This window comes from Mesoplodon mirus, assembly GCF_964341445.2.
Source record: "Mesoplodon mirus genome assembly, chromosome: 12".
NCBI lineage: Eukaryota > Metazoa > Chordata > Mammalia > Artiodactyla > Ziphiidae > Mesoplodon > Mesoplodon mirus.
The window spans coordinates 81,342,901-81,367,709 of record NC_138988.1 but is presented as its reverse complement, the minus strand read 5'-3'; the positions used below and the strand labels follow the sequence as shown (position 1 = coordinate 81,367,709).

At 41.4% G+C, this 24,809-nt stretch overlaps 1 protein-coding gene across 1 annotated transcript in view; it reads left to right on the top strand.

Annotated features, from left to right (window-relative positions):
- PKHD1 (PKHD1 ciliary IPT domain containing fibrocystin/polyductin) overlaps positions 1-24,809 on the top strand; it is a gene marked incomplete at its 3' end in the record, with an annotated part of 433,165 nt that overhangs the window by 228,473 nt on the left and 179,883 nt on the right. Inside the window, exons 51-52 of the mRNA XM_082637162.1 lie at positions 9,690-9,755; positions 16,115-16,243. Of these exons, the coding sequence (XP_082493288.1) occupies positions 9,690-9,755; positions 16,115-16,243 (195 nt within the window). The remainder of the gene's footprint in view (positions 1-9,689; positions 9,756-16,114; positions 16,244-24,809) is intronic.

Below are 24,809 nucleotides of genomic sequence, written 5' to 3'. Positions count from 1 at the left end.
AAAAAAAACAACAAAAAAACCCAGGGGGAGTTTGTGTATACAGAAGGTTCATTTTATTATAGGGAAACTGCTTGACCCTCCTCCAGGTCCACCGAGTTTCCTGTCAGGCTTTGGGGGGTGGGCATGGTTGGGGGGACACTGCTTCTTTCCCTGCTGGCCTTCCATCTGGAGTCCTGCTCCACTGACAGTTGGCTGGCTTTCACTCATTCCTTGACCACTTCTAAGCAGACCATCTTTTGTATTGTTTGTGTGCAGCCCTACCACATCCCCCCAGAGAGGAAGTTTTAAAAAAATCACAATTATCTTCATTTCCTCTATTTCGCTCCTTGCTGTGTGATTTAAGATGCCTGACGCATCTTTGACCCAGCCGAGAATGGCAGAGAGCAGAACCCAGGCATTCTGGCTCCTGGCTGTGACTCTCTCCACTAGAGCGTGCTGCCCACTCAGTAATCATGGGCCACTGACCAACAAGAGTGGGGGGTGCCAGGCAGCGGTGCAGGAGAAAATTTCTCACTGGTCCCCATGACAAAGAAAAAAGTCCTGCACATATAATATTTTTTGACTCTTGCCTTTCTCTTCTTTACCAAGGCAAGTTTTGTCTTTGTTCAGCAACGTCGTTACAGAATGCAGCTTCTTTGGAAAGCTCATGGCCAGAGTTTAGGGCTTCGGGTTTTAATCAGTGGCTGGCTGGCTGTTTTACCCGGGGCACAGAATTATAAATTCTCCATGCCTCCGTGGCTGCATCTATACAACGAGGTTAAGAATACTTACTTATCTCTTGGAATTGTGGTACAAAACACCCAAACATCTTCAAGTGTGATTAGCATGCCATGTTATTTTATTACACATTTTCTCAGTAGATTATTTCTCTAGAATGTTTCTTTTTTCCTGGAAGGTGGTCAATCTCAGGTGCCTTGAATTCCATATACCTGTCATAACTTGTCTGTAAGAGTCTCATTCTACTTTCCTTGACTAGCTTTTGTAAGATAACAGATTCATGATAACATGGTGTATATGATATATGGGCCCCCTGATTGAAACTTAGTATCACTTAAGCAATTGTTACCCACAGAATAAGATAACCTTGCTCATTTAAGAATCTTTCTTAAGGAGATTGGTTCTAAAGCCTTTCTAAAGCCCCTTAGACTTCTGCCCAAGGAGCCACTTACAAAACAGACCACAAGTGAAGTCCTTGTGTGCTATAGTTTGTGATAGGATCCCGGAGGGGCAATATTTGGTGTGATAAACTATCATGAACGGCAGTGGTGAACTGCAACTTCTACACCATGCTTGCGAACGGGTCTGACTGTAAAACAAGCGTTCCTTCATATTGTCAAACTTGGAGTCAAATCCAGAGAGCCCATTTTTTCAGTCTCTGTGATTGGGTTCACTAGCACTCCTGTCTCTGACTTACACAGCCAGTTTCCCATTGCCTCTGTCCCTGTTGTTTTTTCCCAGGGATGTTTTAGTTCGTGGTGAACTATTTTTATTTTTTAGTTACATTCACGCTATGAAATAATTAGTCAGCTAATTAATCTGGTTTACAAGCTTTGTAGGATTCTTCAGCTGTCAGTCAGGCCCAGGCCCGAGGCCTACATCTAGTCTCAGCTCTCTTGCCCATGTGATTCCCGTTGCCATGGCTACCGGCTACATCTGCTGACACCCCACTCTCTATTTATTGCTTAATTAAGAATTTCACGCTCTGCCCTTATCTGCCTCTAAGAACAAGCGCATACTGTTAAGAAATTCCGAATTTACGCCCGGGCACAAGGAAAGCCTTTCTTGCGGGCTTGGCTGGATGGAGCCTCTCTAACGATCTTCTCGGCGTCCCAGCCGCCACCCTTCAATCAAAAATCATTAAATGGGGCAGAGATAATGAGCATGTAGCGTATCAAAAGCAGGATGTTTGCTTGGTCCAAAGCAGGGAAAGCTGCTAGGCCCCATGCTCCGCTCCACTTCAAAGGGAGATGAGACCCCCTCATCACTGGGGCCTGATAAAGCCTCATTTGTTCTGGGCTTGACTTATGCAAAAGGTCTGGTATGTCAGAGTCCCATCTCACAGACGTGGGCTCCCCCCACCTCTTGCCTCCACCTCCACCGGCCCCCTCCCCGGCCTTCCTCACACTCGTGTGTCAGCACTTAGGCAGCTGGGTCCCCCAAAGCATCAGGCGGAGCGTGTAATCACTGACTCCACGCTGACAATGGCCACTTGTAGGGGGGTGGCCAGGAGGAGGTCTTCATCACAATAGGGACACAATTATTGCAGCTGCTAGGGAGGGCTATGCTTCTTCCTGTAGAAACGCAATAGGACTTGCCCAAAACAGGAGGACAAGGCTGGGGGAGGTGGTGGGGGTGAGGAGGGGTGGAGAAAACACCCCTTGAGTTGATTATTCATATTCTGACTCTTGGAAGCCTGATGCGGAACCGGTGGGGTCCCAGCAGCTGTTCCTGCACAGTTCTCTTCTAATAATTGTACATTCTGTCCGGGGTCAACTTACTTTTGACCCTGTCCTTTTATATTGGGAAGAGGCTCTTTAGGGCAAACTGTTGGGTTGTGGCAGTGTGCATTAAACACTCACAGCCCCCTTCCCCTTGCTTTATCCCCTGCCCAACCAGCAGCCGGTGGGTGATAAATTCCTATCAGATGCCGAGCCATTCACACTCGCCCCCCCGCCCAAGTTCACACAGCAGAGATGCAGCCAAGCTGGGATATTGTGTGAGGCGGCAGCTGAGAAAGTCCGCCTGCTAGGCTTGGAGGCTCTCGTGTACCACCTTCTTCTGATCAGACTGAAAAAAAAAGACACGTCTAGCCAGGCTGGTCAATGCTTGTTTCCAAATGTCCCCTTCACCAGGATAAAGGCAGGCTGTTTGGCAAGAAGCCGGGGCTGTTGTCTATGAGGGCAAGTGGGCTGTGGATAGAAAGACAGATGGACTTTATTGTCTCAAAAAAGAACTCAAGTGACATCACCCAGAAGGCTCAGAAAAGATGTTGTTAACTTGGGAGATCCTAAAAATAAGGCACGTTTTCCTAAGTTGGCAGTGAGGCGAGCAGGGATTCGGCCCAGGTTTCTCTTTTCTCAAAGCGCTAAGGCACTGGGATGGAGCAGGCTGCTGCCTAGACCCTTCTGTTCTTCAGCTGGGCTAGGAGACCCCATGCAACTCCTTGAGAAGGAATCTTGTTACGTTCTAATGAGAGAGGACTCAGCTGGCTCCCCGGAGCTCTTTGGGAGGATTTTATGAGCAGAGCAGAATCATAATCCTTTGAAAATCTGCAGCCATTCCCATGCCGAGGCCCTCTAAGGCAATCTATAGCATTCTAGTTAATAAATTAATTTACATTCTTATAGAAAACTCATTCCCCAAAGATCCCCAAGGATTGGTACCGGTAATATAGAGAGCTGACTTCAGGGAAATGCACGACAAACCTTTATGGCAAAAATATAGAGAACGGAACAGGAGCTGTGGATGTGAAAAGGGATTTTGCCTCTCAATTACAAGCAACTTCTCCAAAAGGAGAAGGAAGGAAGAAATGGAGAAAAGGAAAGAAAGAAGGAAGGAAGGAAAACTCAGGAATCTGAATCAGATACTTTTTCAAGGAATCACTCAAGATTAAGGAGCTAATTCTCAGCGATGCTGGTGGCTGGCCTCCATTCACACAGGTCATGGGTGGTATAACCAGTATCCTGACTTGGCTTTTCTGACTCTATTTCAGTGTTTTTTCTAGTATACTAGTGTTTTATTTTGTTTTAATCTAAGCTTATGTACCTACCCACCCTTGTAAACCAGTTCTTCTTTCTCCTGTTTGTAGGAAAAAGCTGTACTTGTTAACTCCTCTGTGCTTCTTGAACTTTACATATTTGAGTACCGCCTTCACACTTTGTCACATCCTTATGCCTCCTGTGCTATTACTTACTTGATTTTTTTCTTAAATCAATTCCCACACTGCCTTATTTTTAAAACCTGTCTTTTTTAAAGCAATATTATCCATAAAATCATGGGTTTAATGACCTACTTGCTTTCTCTAAAACACATTAACATTCATAACTATTAAAATAAAACTTTTAGGGCTTCGCTGGTGGTGCAGTGGTTGAGAGTCCGCCTGCTGATGCAGGGGACACGGGTTCATGCCCCGGTCCGGGAAGATCCCACATGCTGCGGAGCGGCTGGGCCCGTGAGCCATGGCCGCTGAGCCTGCGCGTCCGGAGCCTGTGCTCCGCAACAGGAGAGGCCACAACAGTGAGAGGCCCGCGTACCGCAAAAACAAAACAAAACAAAACAAAATCTTTTATACTACTAAAATTATCACATTAGATTTTATATTTTGGGAGTGTACTTTGGTTTTCAAATTTTTGGTGTAATTGATGAAAAGTAAGAATTGTGAATATAAGGATCTCTCTCTCTTTTTTTAACCTGGGTTCCTTTCCTCACTTGCTAAGAATACCTGCCACTTGCTAAGAGAAACTTTTACTCACAGGTTTTTACCTGTGAGTAAAAACCACATTTTTAAGAGTAGAGTATGGAAAAGTTTGTAAAATTCCTTCAAGAAGTGCTTTCTAAGTGTGCCTCATGGGCAAACAGCTGGAATGCTTGCTCCCAGGTCCCCCGCCCCCGGAAGTTCTGGTTCTGTAGATCTGTGCAGGGCCCAGGAATCACACACGCCCTGTGCAAGCATGGCAAACCTTGCTCTGAATCAGAATAGCAATTGTTATTGTTCTCTGAGTTAATTAAGAAGGTTTAATTGAGCTAACTCTCAGGACTGGTTAATGCAGCTGCATCTCTCAGCATCTTGATCAAGTTCTTTTACTCTTAAAAAAGTTACACCTTTTAATGAATGAATGTTATTGGGAATAATAGAAGACTCACAAGTGTTGGAAGGATTTTCATATCATATTTCTGTGAAGGTCTTGAAAAGATCCTGGGTGACGAGGTCAAGGTCACTCAGTGGCTCTCTCCGAGAGGCTGGAATCAGACAACAGTGGTCCTGCTAATCAAGCTTTAGCTGCCCGGGGACCAGCTGACAAGAAAGCCTTCTCTGTGGCTGAGTGAATGAGGCTCATTTCTGGGGAGCAAGAACTGAACAGGGAGGGAGAGACAGAGCAGGAGGGTGCAGGAGTGTGAGAAGAGGTGGAGGTCGAGGACAGGGCAGGTGAAGATGAAAATGCAAAGAGAGGACCAACCCAAGATCTGGCCCATGAAGATGGCACTGGAACTGGGTCCAGGGCCGAAAGAGAGGGAGAGCAGGCATGAGTCAGGTGAGACCGGAAGAAACTCACAGACACAGAAGCAGTTGCTGTTTCCCGTTCTCTCCACGTGTAGTTAGTAGCTGACTCATGCTGGATAAATGTGAGCTGAGCGAGAGTTCCTAATACGTGTACAGTCCTCAGTGGCAAAGTGAGCGTGGGGATAGAGTGAAGAAGGAAACAGGCAAGGGATCTATTACTAAGATACCAGCTGGTTTTTCTTTTTAGGTAAGCAGGTACTGTCTCCCTCCAAAATTCCAAGAGAAAATGGGACCTGCCCTGGGAGAGAATCAATTAATTTTTCTCTTCCCTGGGGCCCTCGTGAGGACAAAATTTGCCAACACATCACTCTGGCAGGCATGAGAATCAGATCTACATGAGTAACTCTCTTTTCTCTCACCGGGAGCCATTTTCTTACACATTTCTCTCTTTCTCCTAGATGTTTGTGTTTATAGCAAGCTTAGATCATGTAGCACTCATCAGAATAATTTGGCTATAATTGACCCAAAGCCTTCTTTTCTTTTTGAGGACCAACCAGATATTCTTACAATCTGGGAAAGATCAACAGCAGTGAGGCTCCATTGATAAACAAAGGAGATTAACCATTCTCATATTACTAATACAAAATCAGAAATCATAAGCACTGAGAAAGCATATGTACAATGTCACAGATTGTGGTAGGCTCTTAAACTCTTCCTGAGTCAATACCTTTATTCTCAAATGATTTTTATCCCTCTTGGTATTTCTCCAAATTGGAAATGACACTGCATTTACGCTTTTATAGAGTCAAAGCACTTAGCAAACTTCAGCGGATCTGGTTAAGTTGCTTACAACTCTGAATACTAGGGCTTATCGTGATTAGGTGCAGCTGTCAAAAGGGTGAAAGCATATTTTTGGGGTTTTGTTAACTGGCTCCTAGAATAACGAGCCTGTCGTAATAACGGTATCGATGATGACTCACACGTATTGTTCATTTGAGTCAAGCGCTATGCTAAGCACGTTACCTGGATTTTCCATCTTTTCTTCCCAATCACCCTATGATGTAAGGCAGTACAATGATTCCCATTTTCAGAGGAAGTGAGTGAGGTTCAGAGCTTGTCCGGTGCCCGCACCTAGGACCTGGAAGACCCAAGATTCAAATCCAGGCTGTTGGATTTCACCCACGGGGTTCCTGCCCCGTCTCTGCGGTCTCTCTCTGCCTACAAGCGGTGTTTGGGAAGAAACAGCCCTCTGAGCCAGCTCCCACGCTCAGAACCAGCCTGCAGGGGGCATAGGAAATCAGGTGGTATAGGAAATCAGGCTTTTCTAATCTTTCCTGCTTTTGGTGATGTTGCTCCATTTCCTGGGATACTGAAACTGCTTCTCTTCTCAGATTGAATGATATTCACACACCTGCTGTAATAAAGTGAACAGTAGCTTTTCAAAGCATGTTTTAGTTTCAGTGTCTGCTTTGGGGAAGAGGTTGCTCTGGAGGTGGGAGCCATCTGTGTACGTGTAGAGGCTGAACAAAGTCAGAGTCCACCCGGATCAGAAGCCACCGGTGCCGAGGTGCTCGCTGCTCCAGGGGGCCTTGGTTCACCAGGAACAGGGCCTGGGTAAGGGCTTTAATGGATGAAGGAAAGCGGGACAGCCTGTACTGGGGGTCAGGTATGTCCAGGGCTCGCCTTTTCAGTTTTCTGGGTAATCATCACTGCTGCCTATGACGACTATGTAATCATCATAACTACAGTTCCTGATACCGTACTGGCTGGCGGTATCCTTTTCACCCAGGGGATTCTGGATACATTGATTATTTTCCCTCTACTTCAAATTCCCTCCTCTATATAGTGGGGAAAATGATGTTTCAGTCTAGTTGATTTACAATGTTTTGTTAGTTTCTGGTGTACAGCAAAGTGATTCAGTGATATATATATATATATATATTCTTTTTCATATTCTTTTCCATTATGGTTTATTACAAGACATTGAATATAGTTCCCTGTGCTGTACAGTAGGTCCTTTTGTTTATCTATTTTATATATAGCAGTGTGTATCTGCTAACCCCAAACTCCTAGTTTATCCCTCCTCCCTGCCTTCAGTAACCATAAGTTTGTTTTCTATATCTGTGAGTACAAGGATGATTTTTATAACATCTTTAAATGAACTGACTTCCCTTTCCAAATGATTCTTGGAATTTTTTTAAATTAATTAATTTATTTTTTATATTTATTTTTGGCTGTGTTGGGTCTTCGTTTCTGTGCGAGGGCTTTCTCCAGTTGCGGCGAGCAGGAGCCACTCTTCATCACGGTGCGCGGGCCTCGATTCTTGGAATTTTTTAAAAATTTACCTTTCTTAGAGTTTGATTCCATTACAATATTTTATTCCTTTCTCTTGTACAAGGGTATTCTATTGTTACAGACTTTTACATGTTTTTAGATGTCATTTTGCCATATTCCCTTTCTCTTTTCTTTCTGATGGAATCTATCTTTTTTACCATTTTGTCTTTTGCCTCCTTTAAAACGGTTAATTCCTGCCTCTATTTGTTTAATTTGTCAAAATTGCCAGTTAAGTTCTGGCATCCAGAGTAAAGCAGTATAAATTTAGGATTTCTGATTGGTCCATGAAAATTAAGTATCTACATGTCCAGCAATGTCTAGTGTCTTAAGGTACAGGAGAATAGTCCCTCCCTCAAAGATTTAAAGACAGAGCTAAGGACTGAGACAATCCTAAATTCACCACAGTTGATGCACAGTGGTATTTGCTCAATTGAAAGAGAGCTTGGGATAAGTATCACTGTATGGTTTTAGAAATGCTTTTAAACTTTAGAAAATGCATAGTTCAGTGTGAGCAGAGTGGATGAGTTAGACATTATAGAAAAAAAGAGATGTTAAGCTGGTGGCTTTATTATTAATTACTTTTATTATTTAAGTTAGAAAAGTGGGTGAAATTTGCAATAGTATAAAGAAACAATATAAGTAAAGCTTTGGAAGTGATGATAAAGTAGAGCACATAAAGAACATGTTGGCCATTCTACCTGGTCAAAAAAGTGTGTACAGTGGAAGGAGAAAGCCACAGACTCATGCATTTTATAATGGGAAAAAATTTTAAATTGAAATATAGTTGATTTACAATATTATGTTAGTTTCTGGTATACAGCATAGTGATTCTGTATTTCTGCAGATGATACTCCATTATAGGTTATTACAGAAAATTTTTAAATGAGAATAATGAACAAGATAAGAATAGCATCAGAGAGGTCTCATCATGGGTGTTTTGGGGGATTATTTTCTTTGTAATGTTCTGAAGCTTATGCTTTGTGATTAGAAAGAATGATCCTAGGTCTGCTCCATTCTGTGATAGAGGAAAGGGTTTAGGGCTCCAGGGAGAGGCAAAAGGAGAGCATGGGTGGGACCAAGGCCCCAAGGCGGCAACCTTCAGCATCATTGGGTCCTTCGGTGGTGGGAGTTGCTGGCCTCCATGGCATCGAATAAGGCAGAAAGGTAATTAACCGCTAAGAGACAAGGTGTTACTGAAAAGTGGAGTTTGCGCACCTGATTACTAATTAATCAGGCGTGAGAGCACCTTGTAGATGCATTCACTATTTAATTACAGCAGCCTCTCTTGGCAAAGGAGCATATGTTCCCAGCTTAATCTACTGGTTTATACTGACATCAAATTGTCATTATCAGAAAGAATCAGGCCTTTTGATTATTTCCACTAATTTATTGAACACTTAAAATTAATGAACCCCAGGCCTTTTAAATGTATTCAGTTGGTTTGGAAGATGGGAGGAGAAAGCGGGGTGGGGAAAAGGCTTCATTAAAAGGACAATTTGTTTGGATAAAGGTAAAGCAAATACATTTCATGGGTGATCTGAACTCTACTGGCGAAAAATACTTGAATTCTAAAAGCTGAGCCTTCAAACTGATGGAGGGGAAATAGGATATGAGGGGTGTCCTGCTCACCAACACTGGCCTCCAAAGAACAGTGTGAAACAATTTTTTCCCTCATTATTTATGTGCCAATTCTTTTGGAAAGCTCACTGCAATTAAGTTTAATCAAATAAAAACAATCAAAATCAAATATTGGAAATCAATTGTTAGACTAACTAACAAGGACTTCATTTTTTTCTTTTTTCTTTGCGGTACTTGGTCCTCTCACTGTTGTGGCCTCTCCCGTTGCGGAGCACAGGCTCTGGACGCACAGGCTCAGCGGCCATGGCTCACGGGCCCAGCCACTCTGCGGCATGTGGGACCTTCCTGGACCGGGGCACGAACCCGTGTCCCCTGCATCGGCAGGTGGACTCTCAACCACTGCGCCACCAGGGAAGCCCAGGACTTCATTTTTGTATTTTGAAAATTTAGTTAGGTTGGGGAGAATTTAGCACAAAGCCATCGTTCTCACACATGAATATCTTTCGTATTAAGATAATCTTTGTATCACATCCAAGTTACGGGGTTTTGTGTTCAGTTTCAGGTGAAGGCCAAGTTCAAGTAATTCTCCAGGTGAGGGAAGGTGTGGCGCCAACTATTTCAGGTGAGTATTAACTCATCAAATAGAATTGCCTGGTACAGCAGAATGTCCTCCAGTCGTTTTATAAATTCCTCCCATCATACTGTTTGTAGGGCAAGTATGAGCCCTAATGCTTTTATGTCTGACAACTCCTTATTGTGTCACCCCTACAGCTAAAATATATGTCTGCATGTCAAAGAAAGATATAAGAATTGGTGCATTTCAAAACATAGGAAAGTAAGAATTACAACATGTAAATAAGCACACTTCATGAATTATGGACCATATGTGCACACAGGAGTCCAGATCTGCAGATGAGCCATTAGGCCCCCACCAAATGGAAAGAAAAATTCAGGGTATCTCAAAATTGTAATTGTTCCCAGTAATTTCAGGAAATCAGGGTAAACAAATCCTCCCCATAAGTCAGATGGTTCTGTGAAATCTTTCTAACTCATAAAAGCTAAACTCTCAAAGACTAAATGACTCATAAGCCCCTTCTAATGTATTTCATTGTTTGTTTTTGTTTACTCTGAGTCTGTTTAACTGTACATTTGCAGCCGGGATAAATCTTTTCAAAGGCTGAGTTTTCCTTTGATTTCCAGTGGCATTTTTGTGTTATGTCAGAGAAGAGCCCGGGCTAATCAGAAAATGATCTAATTTCTCCATTTAAATTAAAAAATAAATGAGGTTAAGGTATGGGACTAAAACTGTATGTAAACTAGAAGTACCAACGATGACCCCTTCATGCTTATTGGACCAAGAAGAAAGGGATTCTTTGTTTTTATATCTGTTTCTGAGCTGCTATAGCCTTTGCTCTTTCTGTCCCTAGTTCTTTACCACTTTTTTCCTTTAGGTGACTCAAAATGCTTTGTTTGTTGAATGCCTCTCATGTGAGGTGTGGGAGGTGACAACAGTGAACAAGATAGAATGGTCTTTGACTTCATGGGGTCTTATGGTCACCAGGGAATGTCAATCAAATGACTAAATAATCAAGGAATATGTTTCCTTTAAAATAACTGTTAGCAAAGAATAGTATCTTACAGTTCTCTCCTCTCTGGATGTCCTGTGTTCAAATTCCCCCGAGAAGAGATAAGTTTGTTTCGGTCAGCCCCTATTTTGTAGAGAACCTACCTGTTGGAGGAGCTCTCATGTCAGGCCCCCTCAGAGGACACTGGACCATCTGTGGGTGGCCATTCCTGGGTTGGGCAGCTTTCGTCAGCATGACATGCCTCTCAGCACTTAGTGCGAAGATTTCTGTATTAAGGACTCTTTGGAAGGACACTGTGGGTGGCTGGAATCTGGGGCTTTTCAGCAGGGGTCAGTTTAACTGGGAGATGCTTCACTTGGCCTGTCAGTTACAACATGCTGAATAAATAGAAAGCTGATGCTTCATAGAACTGTAGAATTTTAATAAGGGAAGGAACCTCACAAGCTGTCCTAGCCAACTGCCTCATTTTACAAATGAGGGCATGGAAGCCTAATCATTAAATAGTTTACTTAGTCACATCAGTAATCGGTGGTTGAGCCTGGATGAGAACTCAGGTTTCCAACTCAGTCCAGTGTTCTTTCTGTTATACCATGTAATCCCTAAGGTATTCAAATTACCTTTTTGGCATATATTAACTTATGAGTTAGATTAAAATTAATTATATATATATAGCCAACTTTCCTATCTTTTACAGATTGGGACAGAAAACTCCTAAGACCCAGGGAGTTACAGAACTAGTACATTACCATTCGTTATATTCAAATATTTATTATTAATATGGTTCTAAGACATTGCTGATTTCTATCGTGTGGGGTGTAAGTGCTAATGTCAAAATTTAAATATGGCATGTCTTTTGTTTAATGGAGAGCTCTATGAAAAACAGTACAATTTTTGCAATATCAAAAATTCTTTGACAAAACAAGAATGGAATAAATAATGGAGTTCCATCTATATGTTGACCCATTCAGAGTTGCGATGAATATGTAATGCAGAAAAAACACTCTGGGTTGAGGTGTTCTGCTATAGGGCCTTTTAGCTCACTCAGTTAGTTGAGGGTTTATTCTGTGTACAGGATTGTGCTGGTCATTATGGGGACCTGGTAGACAGGATACTCCAGAGGCAGCAGAAATTAGGGTATACGTGGGCCAATGTTGGGAAGAAGCAGAGGAGGTGGTGTTGATGAAAGTTGTTGTATGGGTGCTTAGTGGGTTTGGGGTAAGGATGTATGCTAATTTGGGTCAAGATGGTACCCAGGTTTCTGAAGACCCCAGTGCAGGTTTTTCATGCTCCTCCAACACTGTGGCTCCATTGATTTCCTCTTGGTGTCCATGATGCATTACAAAAGATGGGAGAGAGGAGGAGGGTGAAGCAACCCACACTGGGGGAACACAAAAATATTTCTGAAGAGCCTTTACCTCAACCATGTTGTCTTTTCAGTGGGGGCTAGTTGTAAATATTGTTGACAGTCATATAAAAACATTCAGATGATCAGATACTGTCTTTGTAAATTTGCCATCCCTTTCCCCACAGATCAAGTTTATTTCCTTTTCTCTGGTCTCTGGATCTGTCAGCCTTTCTCCTGTTTAAACTCATCCCATCCCTTCTAACATCTTCTGAACTTTGTTTTATCAGCAAATGACTCTTTGTCACCTCTCAATTAAAAAAATCAAATCAAGACAAAATTCATGGACCCTAAATCCTCCTGTAGTTTATATCACTCCTGCAAACTTCTCAAAATACTAGCCTCCTCTTGATGTGGAGCCATAGAATGCCGGGGTAGATGAAGGATTAAGGTGGAGAAGGCAATACATGGCTCACATACCAAGTTGGAGACCATCTCAAATGGTGGCTGTTGTTGACTGACAAATTTGAGAGGAAAGCAGGGTGAGGGCTCATCACAAAGGTTGGTCCTGACCAAAATTCATGGACTCCAGTTTCAAGATAAGTCTAGCATATTTAACAACTGGGAAGACAGATCAAAGGCTGAGGGTCTCAAATCTTAAGGCTGTTCATTCCTTAATGAGCTTTTTGCAGGATCAGACCCAGCGCCTTCCCTTCCTTACTTCCAGTGCATTCCTCAATCCACTGTAATCCAAGTGGTTGCCACCTCCGTCACTCCACTGGGACCCTCTTCATCTTGATCACTACGCTCTAGTTGTCACATTCAATAGCCACTTCTTATTCCCTCTCTTATTGGAAATTTGCTATTAACAAGATCACTTCTACTCTCTGTACATTCTCTATTTCTTAGTCTTCCAAGACATTCCTCTCTTCTGATTCTCCATGTATGCCTCTGATAGCTTTAACTCTTTAGGCTTTTCCTTCCCTCTTCTTTCTATATTAAAAATAGTCATCTAGAAGCTTGATTTTAACTGTATAGACATCTCATAATTCTGCAGGAGACTAAACATGTCTTTGTCCATTAAACGTTCTTATTTTAAGGCAGGATGGTATAGAATGATCAAATTCATTCATCATAACATTGCTTAGAATAGCTACCTTAAGATTTAGTTTGTTCAATTAAAGACAGTTTCAACCTTCCCATAAACGAGAGTGAAGATGAAAAACCTGAAGAATGTTTGTTTCCAACATCTGTGATACAAAATTGAAGCAATTAAGGGTTTTTGGAGTTTGGAGTAGTGTTTTAAAGAAACTGGTCATTGCCTGTTTGAAATATCACTGGAAGTAAGAACATCTTTTTCTGGACTTTGTGGTGTTAGTGGCCACCTCAACAAATACCCCCACCCTATCCCCACCTGGGTATTTAGGGTATAGTATTGAAAAGGAGACAAAACTGGGAGGAAACTTAGAAAGGCATTATTGGTGTTTATAAAATATTTATATTTTTTATTTTATTTTAATTGAATTATAGTTTATTTACCATGTTGTGTTAGTTTCTGGTGTATAGCAAAGTGATTCAGTTATACATATATATATATATATATATATATATATATATATATATATATTCTTTTTCTATTCATTATATTCTTTTTCATATTCTTTCCCACTATGGTTTATTACAGGATATTGAATAAGTATAAAATATTTCTAAAGCCTCTTTCTGAGTAGGGTTTGTTGCAAAACATTGCCTGGCTTCCATGGTGTGGGGTATATTTTGTGTTAAATTGTCTAGAATTTCTTTTTTTTTTAACATCTTTATTGGAGTATAATTGCTTTACAATGGTGTGTTAGTTTCTGCTTTATAACAAAGTGAATCAGTTATACATATACATATGTCCCCATATCTCTTCCCTCTTGTGTCTCCCTCCCTCTCACCCTCCCTATCCCTAGGATTTCTACTTGACCACAACCCATGTACTTTTTAGTTATCCCGGGGCCCTAATTAGGCCATGACCACTGGAGAGTTGGGTTCAGGTAGACAGAATAGTCAGGTGTTCCCCGTGGTTCTGACCTTAGACATTTTGTCTTTCCACACTGTAGTCCCCTGGAGCTCTCACAACCATCCTCAGATTTTCAAATATGGCCTCTGGGGTGGTAATGCCAAAATCCATCTCTCGGACTTAGAACTCTTTCCCATCCTTCAGATTCACAGCCATCCCCTGCTTGCTGCGTGTCTCCACCTGGAGGCTTCAAAGACACCCCAAACTCTAAATGGCCCAAACTGAATTCGTCGATGTCTGTCTTAATGGGCATCTCCACCTGACACCACACCTGCTGGAAACCCAGGGCTTACCCTTGGCTCCTCCATCTTTGTCACCCTTCCCACTCTGACCTCTGGTTATTCCTCTAGCTCTACCACTTGCCTCTTTCCAGCTCTGTGACTCAGCAACACCAAACTGCTTATAGTTCTTCCATGTGATGTCTCATTTCTTGCCACCGCGCATGCTCACCCCTCTGGAGTGCAGACTCTCACCACACACCCTCACCCCCTTCACCTGAGTAGGTCCCAAGCCTTTACAGTGCAGCTCAGATCTCAGATGCTTCTCTCCAGGAAGCCTCCCCTGGCAAGGACTCCCTCCCTCCCTTGGTCAGGTACTCCCTTTAGCGTTCTATCCCTCCAGTATTTATTTACATACTTACACAATGCCAGTTGCTCCTTGGGAGCAAGCATGACATTTTATTTCTTTTTGCATCACTGTTTTTTAGGACTGTTCTGATGGAGAGGGCACTCATTAGTTATGCTTGTGAAATTAGCAAGTAATAGATGAGATTCCCTCCCTCATCATGTGAGTTCTTGGATCTCCTAGGAAATCTCCCTAGGCGGAAAAGAAAATGTTTTTCATAGAACAAATATATTTCCCCTAAGAGAACCTAATGTCATTTATGGTTTAACTTGAACTTCTTAAGTGAATGCTGAATAAAAGAAGATCTGTACTGGAAGAAGAGAGTTTGGTCATCTGTGAGTCTTTTCATCCTCCTCTTTTGAGACAATCTCTCTGCCCTTCTGACTCTGTACCAGGGATCATGTTCCAGAAAAGAATGTGTGGGTACATTTCACATTGGCATGGTATGGTCCCCGCTGGAAATTATTAGATTTCTGCTTCAGTTTCTTGAAGAGGCCAGTGGGATGGTTGAAAAGAAAATGCCACTTGATCATCAGTGGCAGAATCAATAAAAACCAGTTGTAACTTATGAACTATATGTAAATTATTGCAGTGAGAGGTGTTCAGATGATTGCTCTGCCTTTAACATGCATTAAAAGCTGTGAGAAAATCATACCCTTTGACTTAGTGATTCCATTGCTAAGATTCTATTTTAAGAAGAAATCATGATTACTGGCAGATTTTCACAGAGATATTTAACACTGCATTCTCTATAATTTGAAAAGAGAGTGGACAAAGCCTAAATGCCAAACATTAGGGATTAAATAAATTGTGGGCTTTTCATGTGATAGAATATTATGTAACCATTAAAATCATGTTTACAAGGAGTTTTAATGACATTACAAAATGCATGTGAAAAACTGCCAAGTAAAATAAGAACTGAATGTAAAATTGCACGTTATAGGATCTATATTATGTAAAAATGCTGAGAAATTCTGGAAGGAAATACAAATAAAAGGTTAATGGCAGTTATCTCTAGGTGGTGAGATAGTAGACAATTATTATTTTTCTTTTTCTTTCTATATTTGCATTTTCCAAATGTTTCGTGATAAACATATATTGTAGTATGTATAGTAAAGGCAAAACACAAAAGTTTAATAACAAAAGTAGAATATATTTTCCCTAGAAGTGGAGGTAATCTAAGGATTGAATAATTACCTGCTTTATGCCTGATAAATGTTTTTATGGAACATTATAAAATATCTAAAGGCACCTTCTTTGGGAAGTGAAAATGTCACCAGGATCCTAATATAAGCATAGAATTTGTAAGTTATCATAGTGAATCAGATTTTCATAGTTACCCTTGCTGTCTTCCTTTTGTTTTCTAGCTTCTTCCTCTGCACCTGAGTCAGTTTTAAAATGGTCCCTCCCCGAAGCATGGGAAGGCGTGGAGAAGGGCTGGGGAGGACACAGCGGTACCATTCCAGGCCCTGGGGATGACGTCCTGATTTTACCCAGTGAGTGAAACAATCTATGGGGTAAATAATCACAGACAGACCGAACTGGGCCAATCTAATTGGGGATTATCTGTCATTTAAATATATTGAACAACACAGTAAAGAATGTGGAAGTAAATAGGCAGTTATGTCTACCACTTTCTCTTTTGGGTTATTACAGGAGAGGAATTTCATAATCCAGTAAAAACCAGAAAAAATAGTTCAGCCTACTTTCATTAAAGGTGGGATAAATAGTCTCCATGCCAAAAGGAGTTAGACTAATCCACTAGCTGGATAATTTTTCTAATGTGTAAGAGAAGAGATTTACAGAAAATTTTAGTATCCTTATGTTTGAAAGACACAGGATATATGGAAGGAAGCAATTTTCAAATGCCTCCTACCTTTTGCCTTCGTGAATCTTTTAAATATAGGACTGAGAAGAATGACAAGGTCTTCTGCTGCCTTGATTTTTCAAAGATGATGGAAAAGGAACAGATAAATCAAATAGAAAAATAAAGCTCTATCAGCTACCTAATCTATCACCTATCTATCCATCATCCATCTACCTAGAACTCTCTTTTTGTTTACATAAGATGGGAAAGGTGATTCCTCAGAGGTACAGAAATACACACCATACTTATAAAATTCTTCTTTCTTAGGAGAGAATCCTTGAAACTACTAGAAAATTTCCCTAGCCCGAGAAGAAAATGTTTTTCATACAACAGATATATTTCTTAAGACCTATTTCCATTTATGGTTTAATTTGAACTTCTTAAAGTAATACTGAATAAAAGAAGATCAGTACTGGAAAAAGAATATTTGGTCATCTGTGAAATAATAATAATGCTAATATCAAACATTTGTTGACAACTAACAATATTTGAGAATCGTTCTCCATATATTAACTAGTTTAATCCTCACAATAGCTCTGCAATACAGGTAATATTATCATTCCCATTTTTACTGACAGAGAAACAGAGGTCCAAGGCAGTTAAGTTACTTGCCCAGGGCCACACAGTTTGCAATTCAGCACAACCAGGATTTTGAACCAGACGATCTGACTCCAAGTCCTTATTCTTAACCAATCAAGTACATTTCCTTTCTAAAAGGACTAAGGGTAAATGAAAAGAGTGGTGGTGTTGTTTGCTTTATTTACGATGGGAAATGAAGGCAGAAAGGTTAAAACGTACTGGCCACCTTCTGGGCATTGGTGGGGTGCACATGTAACCGCACAGAGAGGTGAGGACAGAGGGAGCGGGCTGACCGGTACAAACTTAAACTGTTATTATCATCCCACCCCCCTGTCATCCACCTCTCTCCATGGAGGATGGAACTTTTTGAATAAACAAGCTCATGAGTCATTCCTATACGGAAAGGAAAAATCTGTTCTGCCTCAGCCTTCTTTTTGATGAATGTAGCCAGTGGATTGGCCCTGGGCTATGGTTTTTCCCACTGAGCAAGCTGTTTCCCCCACCGCATGCAGGAAGCGAGAGAAGCTTTTGAAGGTTGCCGAGCTTTTCGTATCCTTGGGACCTGTATGCTGAGCGAGGAGCAGTCTTAGCTATCTTGCTTGGCACTGCGTTGACTGTAGCCACTGTGTGTCCTGGTTGCTGGGCCCCTGGCATTCTCCATCATCCTTCATTCCTTTGTCCATGGTCAGCTTGTAAGATGGACCCGAGTTCTCCGTGAAGCTGCTCTTAAACAGCACAGATCAGTGCTCTGGAAAAAGGCGGCGGGGGGGCGGGCGGGCGGGCACAGACACTGGATGTCTGAAGTATCTCCCAATTGGTCCTTCAGCATTATTGTAAAGATCAGAGAAGTTAAGATTTTTTAAATCTGCAATTATTGTTCATTATTTAGTTTTCAGTTGGAAAAATAAGGGAATGAAAACAGATTTGTAATATATAGTAAATGAAGTCCTTACTTCTTGCTGCCTCTCGCCTCGAAGAAGCCCTAATTCCAGAAAATTATCTTATAGTTGCCAGTGTTTTAATCTGTTCTGTTTATTTTGGGGTCTTTTTTGTGTGTGTGTGCGGTACGCGGGCCTCTCACCGCTGTGGCCTCTCCCATTGCAGAGCACAGGCTCCGGACACACAGGCTCAGCGGCCATGGCTCACGGGCTTAGCTGCTCCGCGGCATGTGGGATCTTCCCGGACCGGGGCACGAACCCGTGTCCCCTGCATTGGCAGGTGGACTCTCAACCACTGCACCACCAGGGAAGCCCTAGTTTGGGGTCTTTTGTAGGCGCTGTACTGGCTTTACTCTTCTGTTTTGATTTTTTTGGCAAACCCTGATATTTTGACCTCTGATGGACCTTGGGATTGAATTCATCTCGTCTTTCTACTTGTGGTTTTACCTTCTTGACCTTTCTGGCTGTACTGGTTTCTTTCACTTCCTGCCTCCTCTGAAACAAGTCAGTTTGTTCACCCAAATCTAGCACAAAAGAGACACTGAGTATTGCTTGAATGAAGTGCATGTTCTCCATGCTGCCATCCATAATTTCATACCAGAACTGAATCTTTGGATTTCACAGGATCGACCCAGTACAGCTATCAGATTTTACAGGTCTGTGGAAAGTAATGCCTTTTCCTTTGAACAGAGTCCTAAGAATTAAGATGTTCCTGATGATGACGATGATGGTAACAGCAACTATAATTTGAGTGCTGGGTGTCTGCCATGCACTGCGCTAAGTCTTCTACATGGGTCTTCTCGATCATTCCTCACAACTACTTTGATCTGGATCCTGTTGTTATCTTCCTTTTTATAGCTGAGGAATTTGGGACATAGAGAGGTTAAGTAACTTGCCCAAGTTTCTCCCAGCTAATAAGTAAAAAGGCTGGCCCAGGAAAGCAGACAGTTTGATTCCAGAGCCCTAACTCTTTACCATACATATATTTTTAAAAACTCACCATTCCTACTTGCTCTGATTCACTCAAATCAGACTCCATATTATACTGAATTTATACTTCTCTACTTCCTGTTCCCATTGTTCCCTTCACTTGGAATTTAAAAAAAAATTATTCAATACCTAGCATATGTCAGATACTCTACATGAGGAATTCAATCTTGCTACTTTCTCATTAGGTACATACATGTGGAGAAACTTCCGAAAGAGGTATCTGATGCCATGAGCCGTCGGTAGAAGTATCTGCTTTGCATCTGGTAGCAAATATAGTTTTAATTCAAGTTAACATTCCTTTCCAATTTAGTTTAACCAACAATAACTGAACACTTACCACACCAGATGCTCTGATCTGGTGCTCCAGAGGCAAGTCAGATACAGCCATGATCTCAAACAGCTAGTAACTTAGCTGGGTTGATAAAACACATACTAATACTTAATAATACAACAAATAGCTGTAATAAACACCAGAAGTGTTTAGAATCAAACACTTGTCTCAGGCAAGATGAAGAATCAAACACTTGTCCCAGGCAAGATGAAGAGAGATGACTTCATGGAGGAAGAGGCATTTGAAGAGGACCTTGATAGATGGGATAAGAAACTGAAGGTCAGTTACGAGATGCAAGGGTGTACTGGGGAGGGAGCAATGTTTTAGGAGATACAGGATGGGCTGTTGACTAGGGCAAAGCTGTGTTCCCATTTGGATTCTGACATTTACTAACTCTGTGGCGTTAGACATGTTTTAAACGTTTCCGACCTTCATCTATAAGATGAGGGTTAAAATTAATATATCATCATGTTGAGGGGATTAAATGACCGCTGCATGGAGTGCTGGCAATAATGGAATTATAGATGAATGCTGTGATTTTTAATGTGTCAGGTGCTCTTTTCCTTTGTTTTTCCATCTGCCTGCCCCTCTTGGCCTCTGGTATTAGCAACACTTTGTATTGGCTTTCCAATGGCTTATTATTTAATTTTCACACCAACCTTGGGAGCTAAGTAGGTAATAACTATTATTACAGTAAAAACCCATTTTTACATAATACAATTTTAATGGAACTGCTGATGTTACAAAATGAAAGTGACTGGTAAAGAAGATTTAAGTGATACTTTTGAACCTCTAATATAATTTTATGATGTTTTGTGTATTTTAATTCATTAATAAAGGAAATGTGTAGAACATTCACATCATTATTCAAATGGACTAGCATAATTTTTCAATAAAATTCTTAGGGTAAATTGCCTATTTCCATTTTCTGGGAAATCAATTTTATGGAATGACCTCAGACCCATCCTATTCCATAAAAATAGGACTTTACTGTACTAATAAAAGATATCACTATTTTAAGTATGGTACCATTTTCCTTTGAGGCATTCTGTCTTTATAGACATTGGATTTTGGAAGCTGTAAATTCTTCTTGGTGGTATTATATGGAGTGAGCTGAAGTCATCATGGAGAATTTGCTTTTGTAGTTTAGTTTATGATAACTTTGCTTCATACAAACAAGTATATCTGATTGTCTTTGCCTCCTAAATACTGGGAGAATTCGTCTAAATGCATTCAAGGTATCTTACAGAGTGGGAACAAGTTCTACCTAATAAATCATGCAAATCGCAAACCCTCACAAATGATCCTGCTAACGTGTACTCCAGGTTTTGTCCTGAACTGACCTGCAAGGATTTGATGCTTCTAGTTCTTTCTCTGAAGGAGTTTCAGCCATGACAGGATGACACCCTTTTCACACAGAGCAGCTTTAATGAAAGGAAAATGTGTTATAATTCCAAGTGGCAGTATTCTGTTTTGAAGGGTACAGATATGATATCATATAGCCTCCAGCATGGTTTTATTTTTGCGTGTATGTGTGGCAGAACTCACTGTGTTCCATTTTCCCGTATTACTTTGAACTGTCCTTATTTGAAGAGATGAATGGAGAAGTACTGGTTTTCTTTCATAATAGTTCTTCTGTTTGTTCTGATTTTCGGTACTCGGGTACTTTAAATGGCAGTGAGGCTCATCAAAGTCCTGGGATGTTCAAAGTCAACAATGTTTAACATATTTCCTTGTTAAATCGCAAGATATTGAGGTTGGAGATATGAGTTAAGATGACCATAAATCAGGAAATAATTTTTCTGGGGGAGGAATTTCTACAAAATGTTGAGAGTAGAGCATTACAAGCTTAATATACTATTTCCTTACCCGAGATTATAACTGGTATAGGATAAGATACAGGTAACACAGAGATTTGGGTCTGCAAAGTCAATTAGAACCAAATACCATAAATATCAGTGTTGTCTCTTGAATAGTTTCAAAATTCTGGTCTTGTCCCATTTGGATGGGACAGAAAGTCACACAAGCCATCACCCCCATTTATTCTGGATTACTAGAAAGTGGGAAGGGGAAGTTAATTTAAACTTGAGTTACTGGGGTCCTTTGTAGGATGCATGGCATATGGTGACTGCGGGAGAGTGTGTATTCTGGAAATCTATCACTATTTAACAAACGACCTAGAAACTTCTTAGCTTAAAACATACATTTTATTTTGTTCACAGTTTTGTGAGGAAGGGCTAGGCTGGGGTATTCTTGCTGGGGTCTTTCATGCATTGCCGTCGATGGTGGCTGGGCTCATCTAAAGGCCCAGCGTGGTTGGGTGGTCCAAGAGAGCTCACTCATGCAGCTGGCGGTTGACACTGGTTATTGGCTGGGAGTTCAGTCAGGGCAGTCAGCTAAGAGGCCTCAGTTCCTCTTCACATGGGTTTCTCTGTGGGGCTTCTTGGGCTTTCTAACCGTGTGGCAGCTGGAATCCAAGAAGGAACATCCTAAAGCGGAGTTCCCCAAGAGTGAGCAGTCCAAGAGACCTGGGTGAAAGTTGCATGCCTTCCGAGCCAGCCTTAGCAGACTCAGAATATCATGACCATCACATTCTCTTGGTCAAGCAGGGCACTAAAGCCAACCCAGATACAAAGGAGGAGAATTAGGCTCTACTTCAATTGGGAAGAAGAGCAAAGAACTTGCAGCTGTCTTTAATCTACCACTGTGTATGCGTTTATGTGTGTAGTGTGTGTGCATGTATGTAATTAAGAGCAGATGTACCTGACTTAATTCAAAAGGTTTGAGAGTTTTAGGGTCTGGTCAATTTGTGCTGTCTTCCCTCTCTGGGCAGACATTATTTAGATTCTGTTGGCTTACATGAGTCAGAAATTGAAGCACACCAGGAGACAGACTGGTCAAAGGATTTTAGTTTCTTTATTCTCTACTACCTACCATGCCAGGTGTTATGGTATTGCCTCTTCACTGCCTGAAAGTGGGATTCTTCAACGCTTGAACGTAACTGGGGCCCTGATCTGGGATTTCTCACCCTGAGATGGGCAAAGGATGACAGTGTTTGGGCTGCAGCCTGTGTCCAAATCTCTATGTGGGTGACCAGAAGCCTCTTCTTGGGACAAAGAGGAGTGCTTTGAGGTGAGGGGAGAAGTGGAGCATGAATACGTTGAGCATTTTGTTTCCTTCAGGGCAGAAATGAAAAGTCTGCAAGGATAACAGTCAACAATTCTTTTACCTTATTTAGAACATGAATGGGAAAGCTATTCCTTAAGATTATATAAGGGAAGAACAAACAAATATGATTTCAAGAGGTATTCGACACAAATTTTAATTAGCATTATTAGCAAATAAAAATAAACAAATAAAAAGAAAATCTGGGGGCTTCCCTGGTGGCGCAGTGGTTGCGAGTCCGCCTGCCGATGCGGGGGACACGGGTTCGTGCCCCGGTCCAGGAAGATCCCTCATGCTGCGGAGCGGCTGGGCCCGTGAGCCATGGCCGCTGAGCCTGCGCGTCCGGAGCCTGTGCTCCGCAACGGGAGAGGCCACAACAGTGAGAGGCCCGCGTAACGAAAAAAATAAAAAAAATAAAAAATCTGAAAACAGAGATCAAAGGACCTTTAGATACTGTATAAATCTCCTTCTTTTAGGCAGTTTCTTAGAGGTGAGCACAGACCTCCGGGAACCTTGCTCCATGGTAAAGGGTGTTGAGGCCATGTCCTTCCCACGGGAAGGAAACATCAGGATCCCAAGCTCCCTGGAGCAAATATTTCCACCGGCCTCCCCAAACAGTTCTGAAATGTTTAACTTAAACTGACTTTTTCTATATCCAATATTTAAGAATGTACCATAGAAGCTTACTATTTAAGGCAATGTAAGTGCAAAATCCTTTGCAATATGGACTCCTTTGATGAAATGAATGATTGTCGAACAATTTATTTGTTTTATTTGTGGTGTTTTTCCATGAATTTAATTGTATTAAGTAAACATTCATATATATGTAAAATATGGATACATAGAATTGTTGAGCTGGTAGGGAACTTAGTGACACTCAACTCAAATGAGCTAAGATAATGCAAGTGTTTTCTAAATTGTAGAATCCTATGAAACACATTATTATCATTGCCCAAACATATATGACATTTTGTATCAAGGATAAGAGTGGGATTTCAGTCTCCTTGTTTTCAACCCAAGTGTTGCAAATTGCCTTCTAAAATTTATAAGAAGAAATACTGTTGCTTTATTTGTTATATTTTAGATGATTTGTGTCCCTAAAATAGGTTTACATTTGAGAGACACACTGGAGGCTAGGGAGTTCCTTTTAGTTGCAATGACTGTGATTCAAACGGGTTTTTACAAATGAATAGCAGTAATGCCATAACTGCCAAGCAAGACCTGTGATAGAGTGTCCTTGCCAGGGGTAGACAACCAGGAGTTGAATTTTTTTTTAAGTATTTTTACAACTGTATATGTTTTCCCCATAAAAAGTAAATTTCAGGGCCTCCCTGGTGGCGCAGTGGTTGAGAGTCCGCCTGCCGATGCAGGGGATACGGGTTCGTGCCCCGGTCTGGGAGGATCCCATATGCCGCGGAGCGGCTGGGCCCGTGAGCCATGGCCGCTGGGCCTGCGCATCCGGAGCCTGTGCTCCGCAACGGGAGAGGCCACAACAGTGAGAGGCCCGCATACCGCAAAAAAAAAAAAAAAAAAAAAAAAAGTAAATTTCAATTAAAATCACAGAAGAGATTTTTATTTCCTGCAAGTGACAAAAGGAACACAATAAAAAACATTAAAATAAGTTGATATCCTTTCTCTAATCTCAGTTTGTCAATCTCTGCTTGACTCAGTCATGGCGCTTGTTTCTGGGCTAATTAGAACTTACTTAGAATCTTCTCTTGGGACCCAAGACATGTAGACCCTGACACTCTTAATGGCTTGTTAACTTGCTGGAACTAATTGGAGTTTTAGTTTAATTGAGCGGATTTTCAAACTCTTTTCTGCCCTTACTCACCTGAGAAAAACACTCATTGTCATAGTCCATTAGTATTAGGATCATAGCAATTTTCTAGGAGGGCACATACTTCCCCAGGGTTTGCAGATCATAATTTGGGTAGTGTGTAGGAGACCTAGGATTTATTTTTGGCACTTACTGCACCTAGAGAATCACTACTTTTATAACTTTACAAACTCCTAACTCCAGTCTCCCAGAAGTGTGACCCTTCTGGGAACTTTAGGTTCTAGCCTGAGAGGAACCTAACAGGTATACCTGTAAAACACCTCTGGTGCGTTTCTTCCATTGACTTAGGTGTGATTCCTTTGCTACTAAAACAACTTCTTTCTCCATGTGCAGTTTAAAACTAATTTTTAAA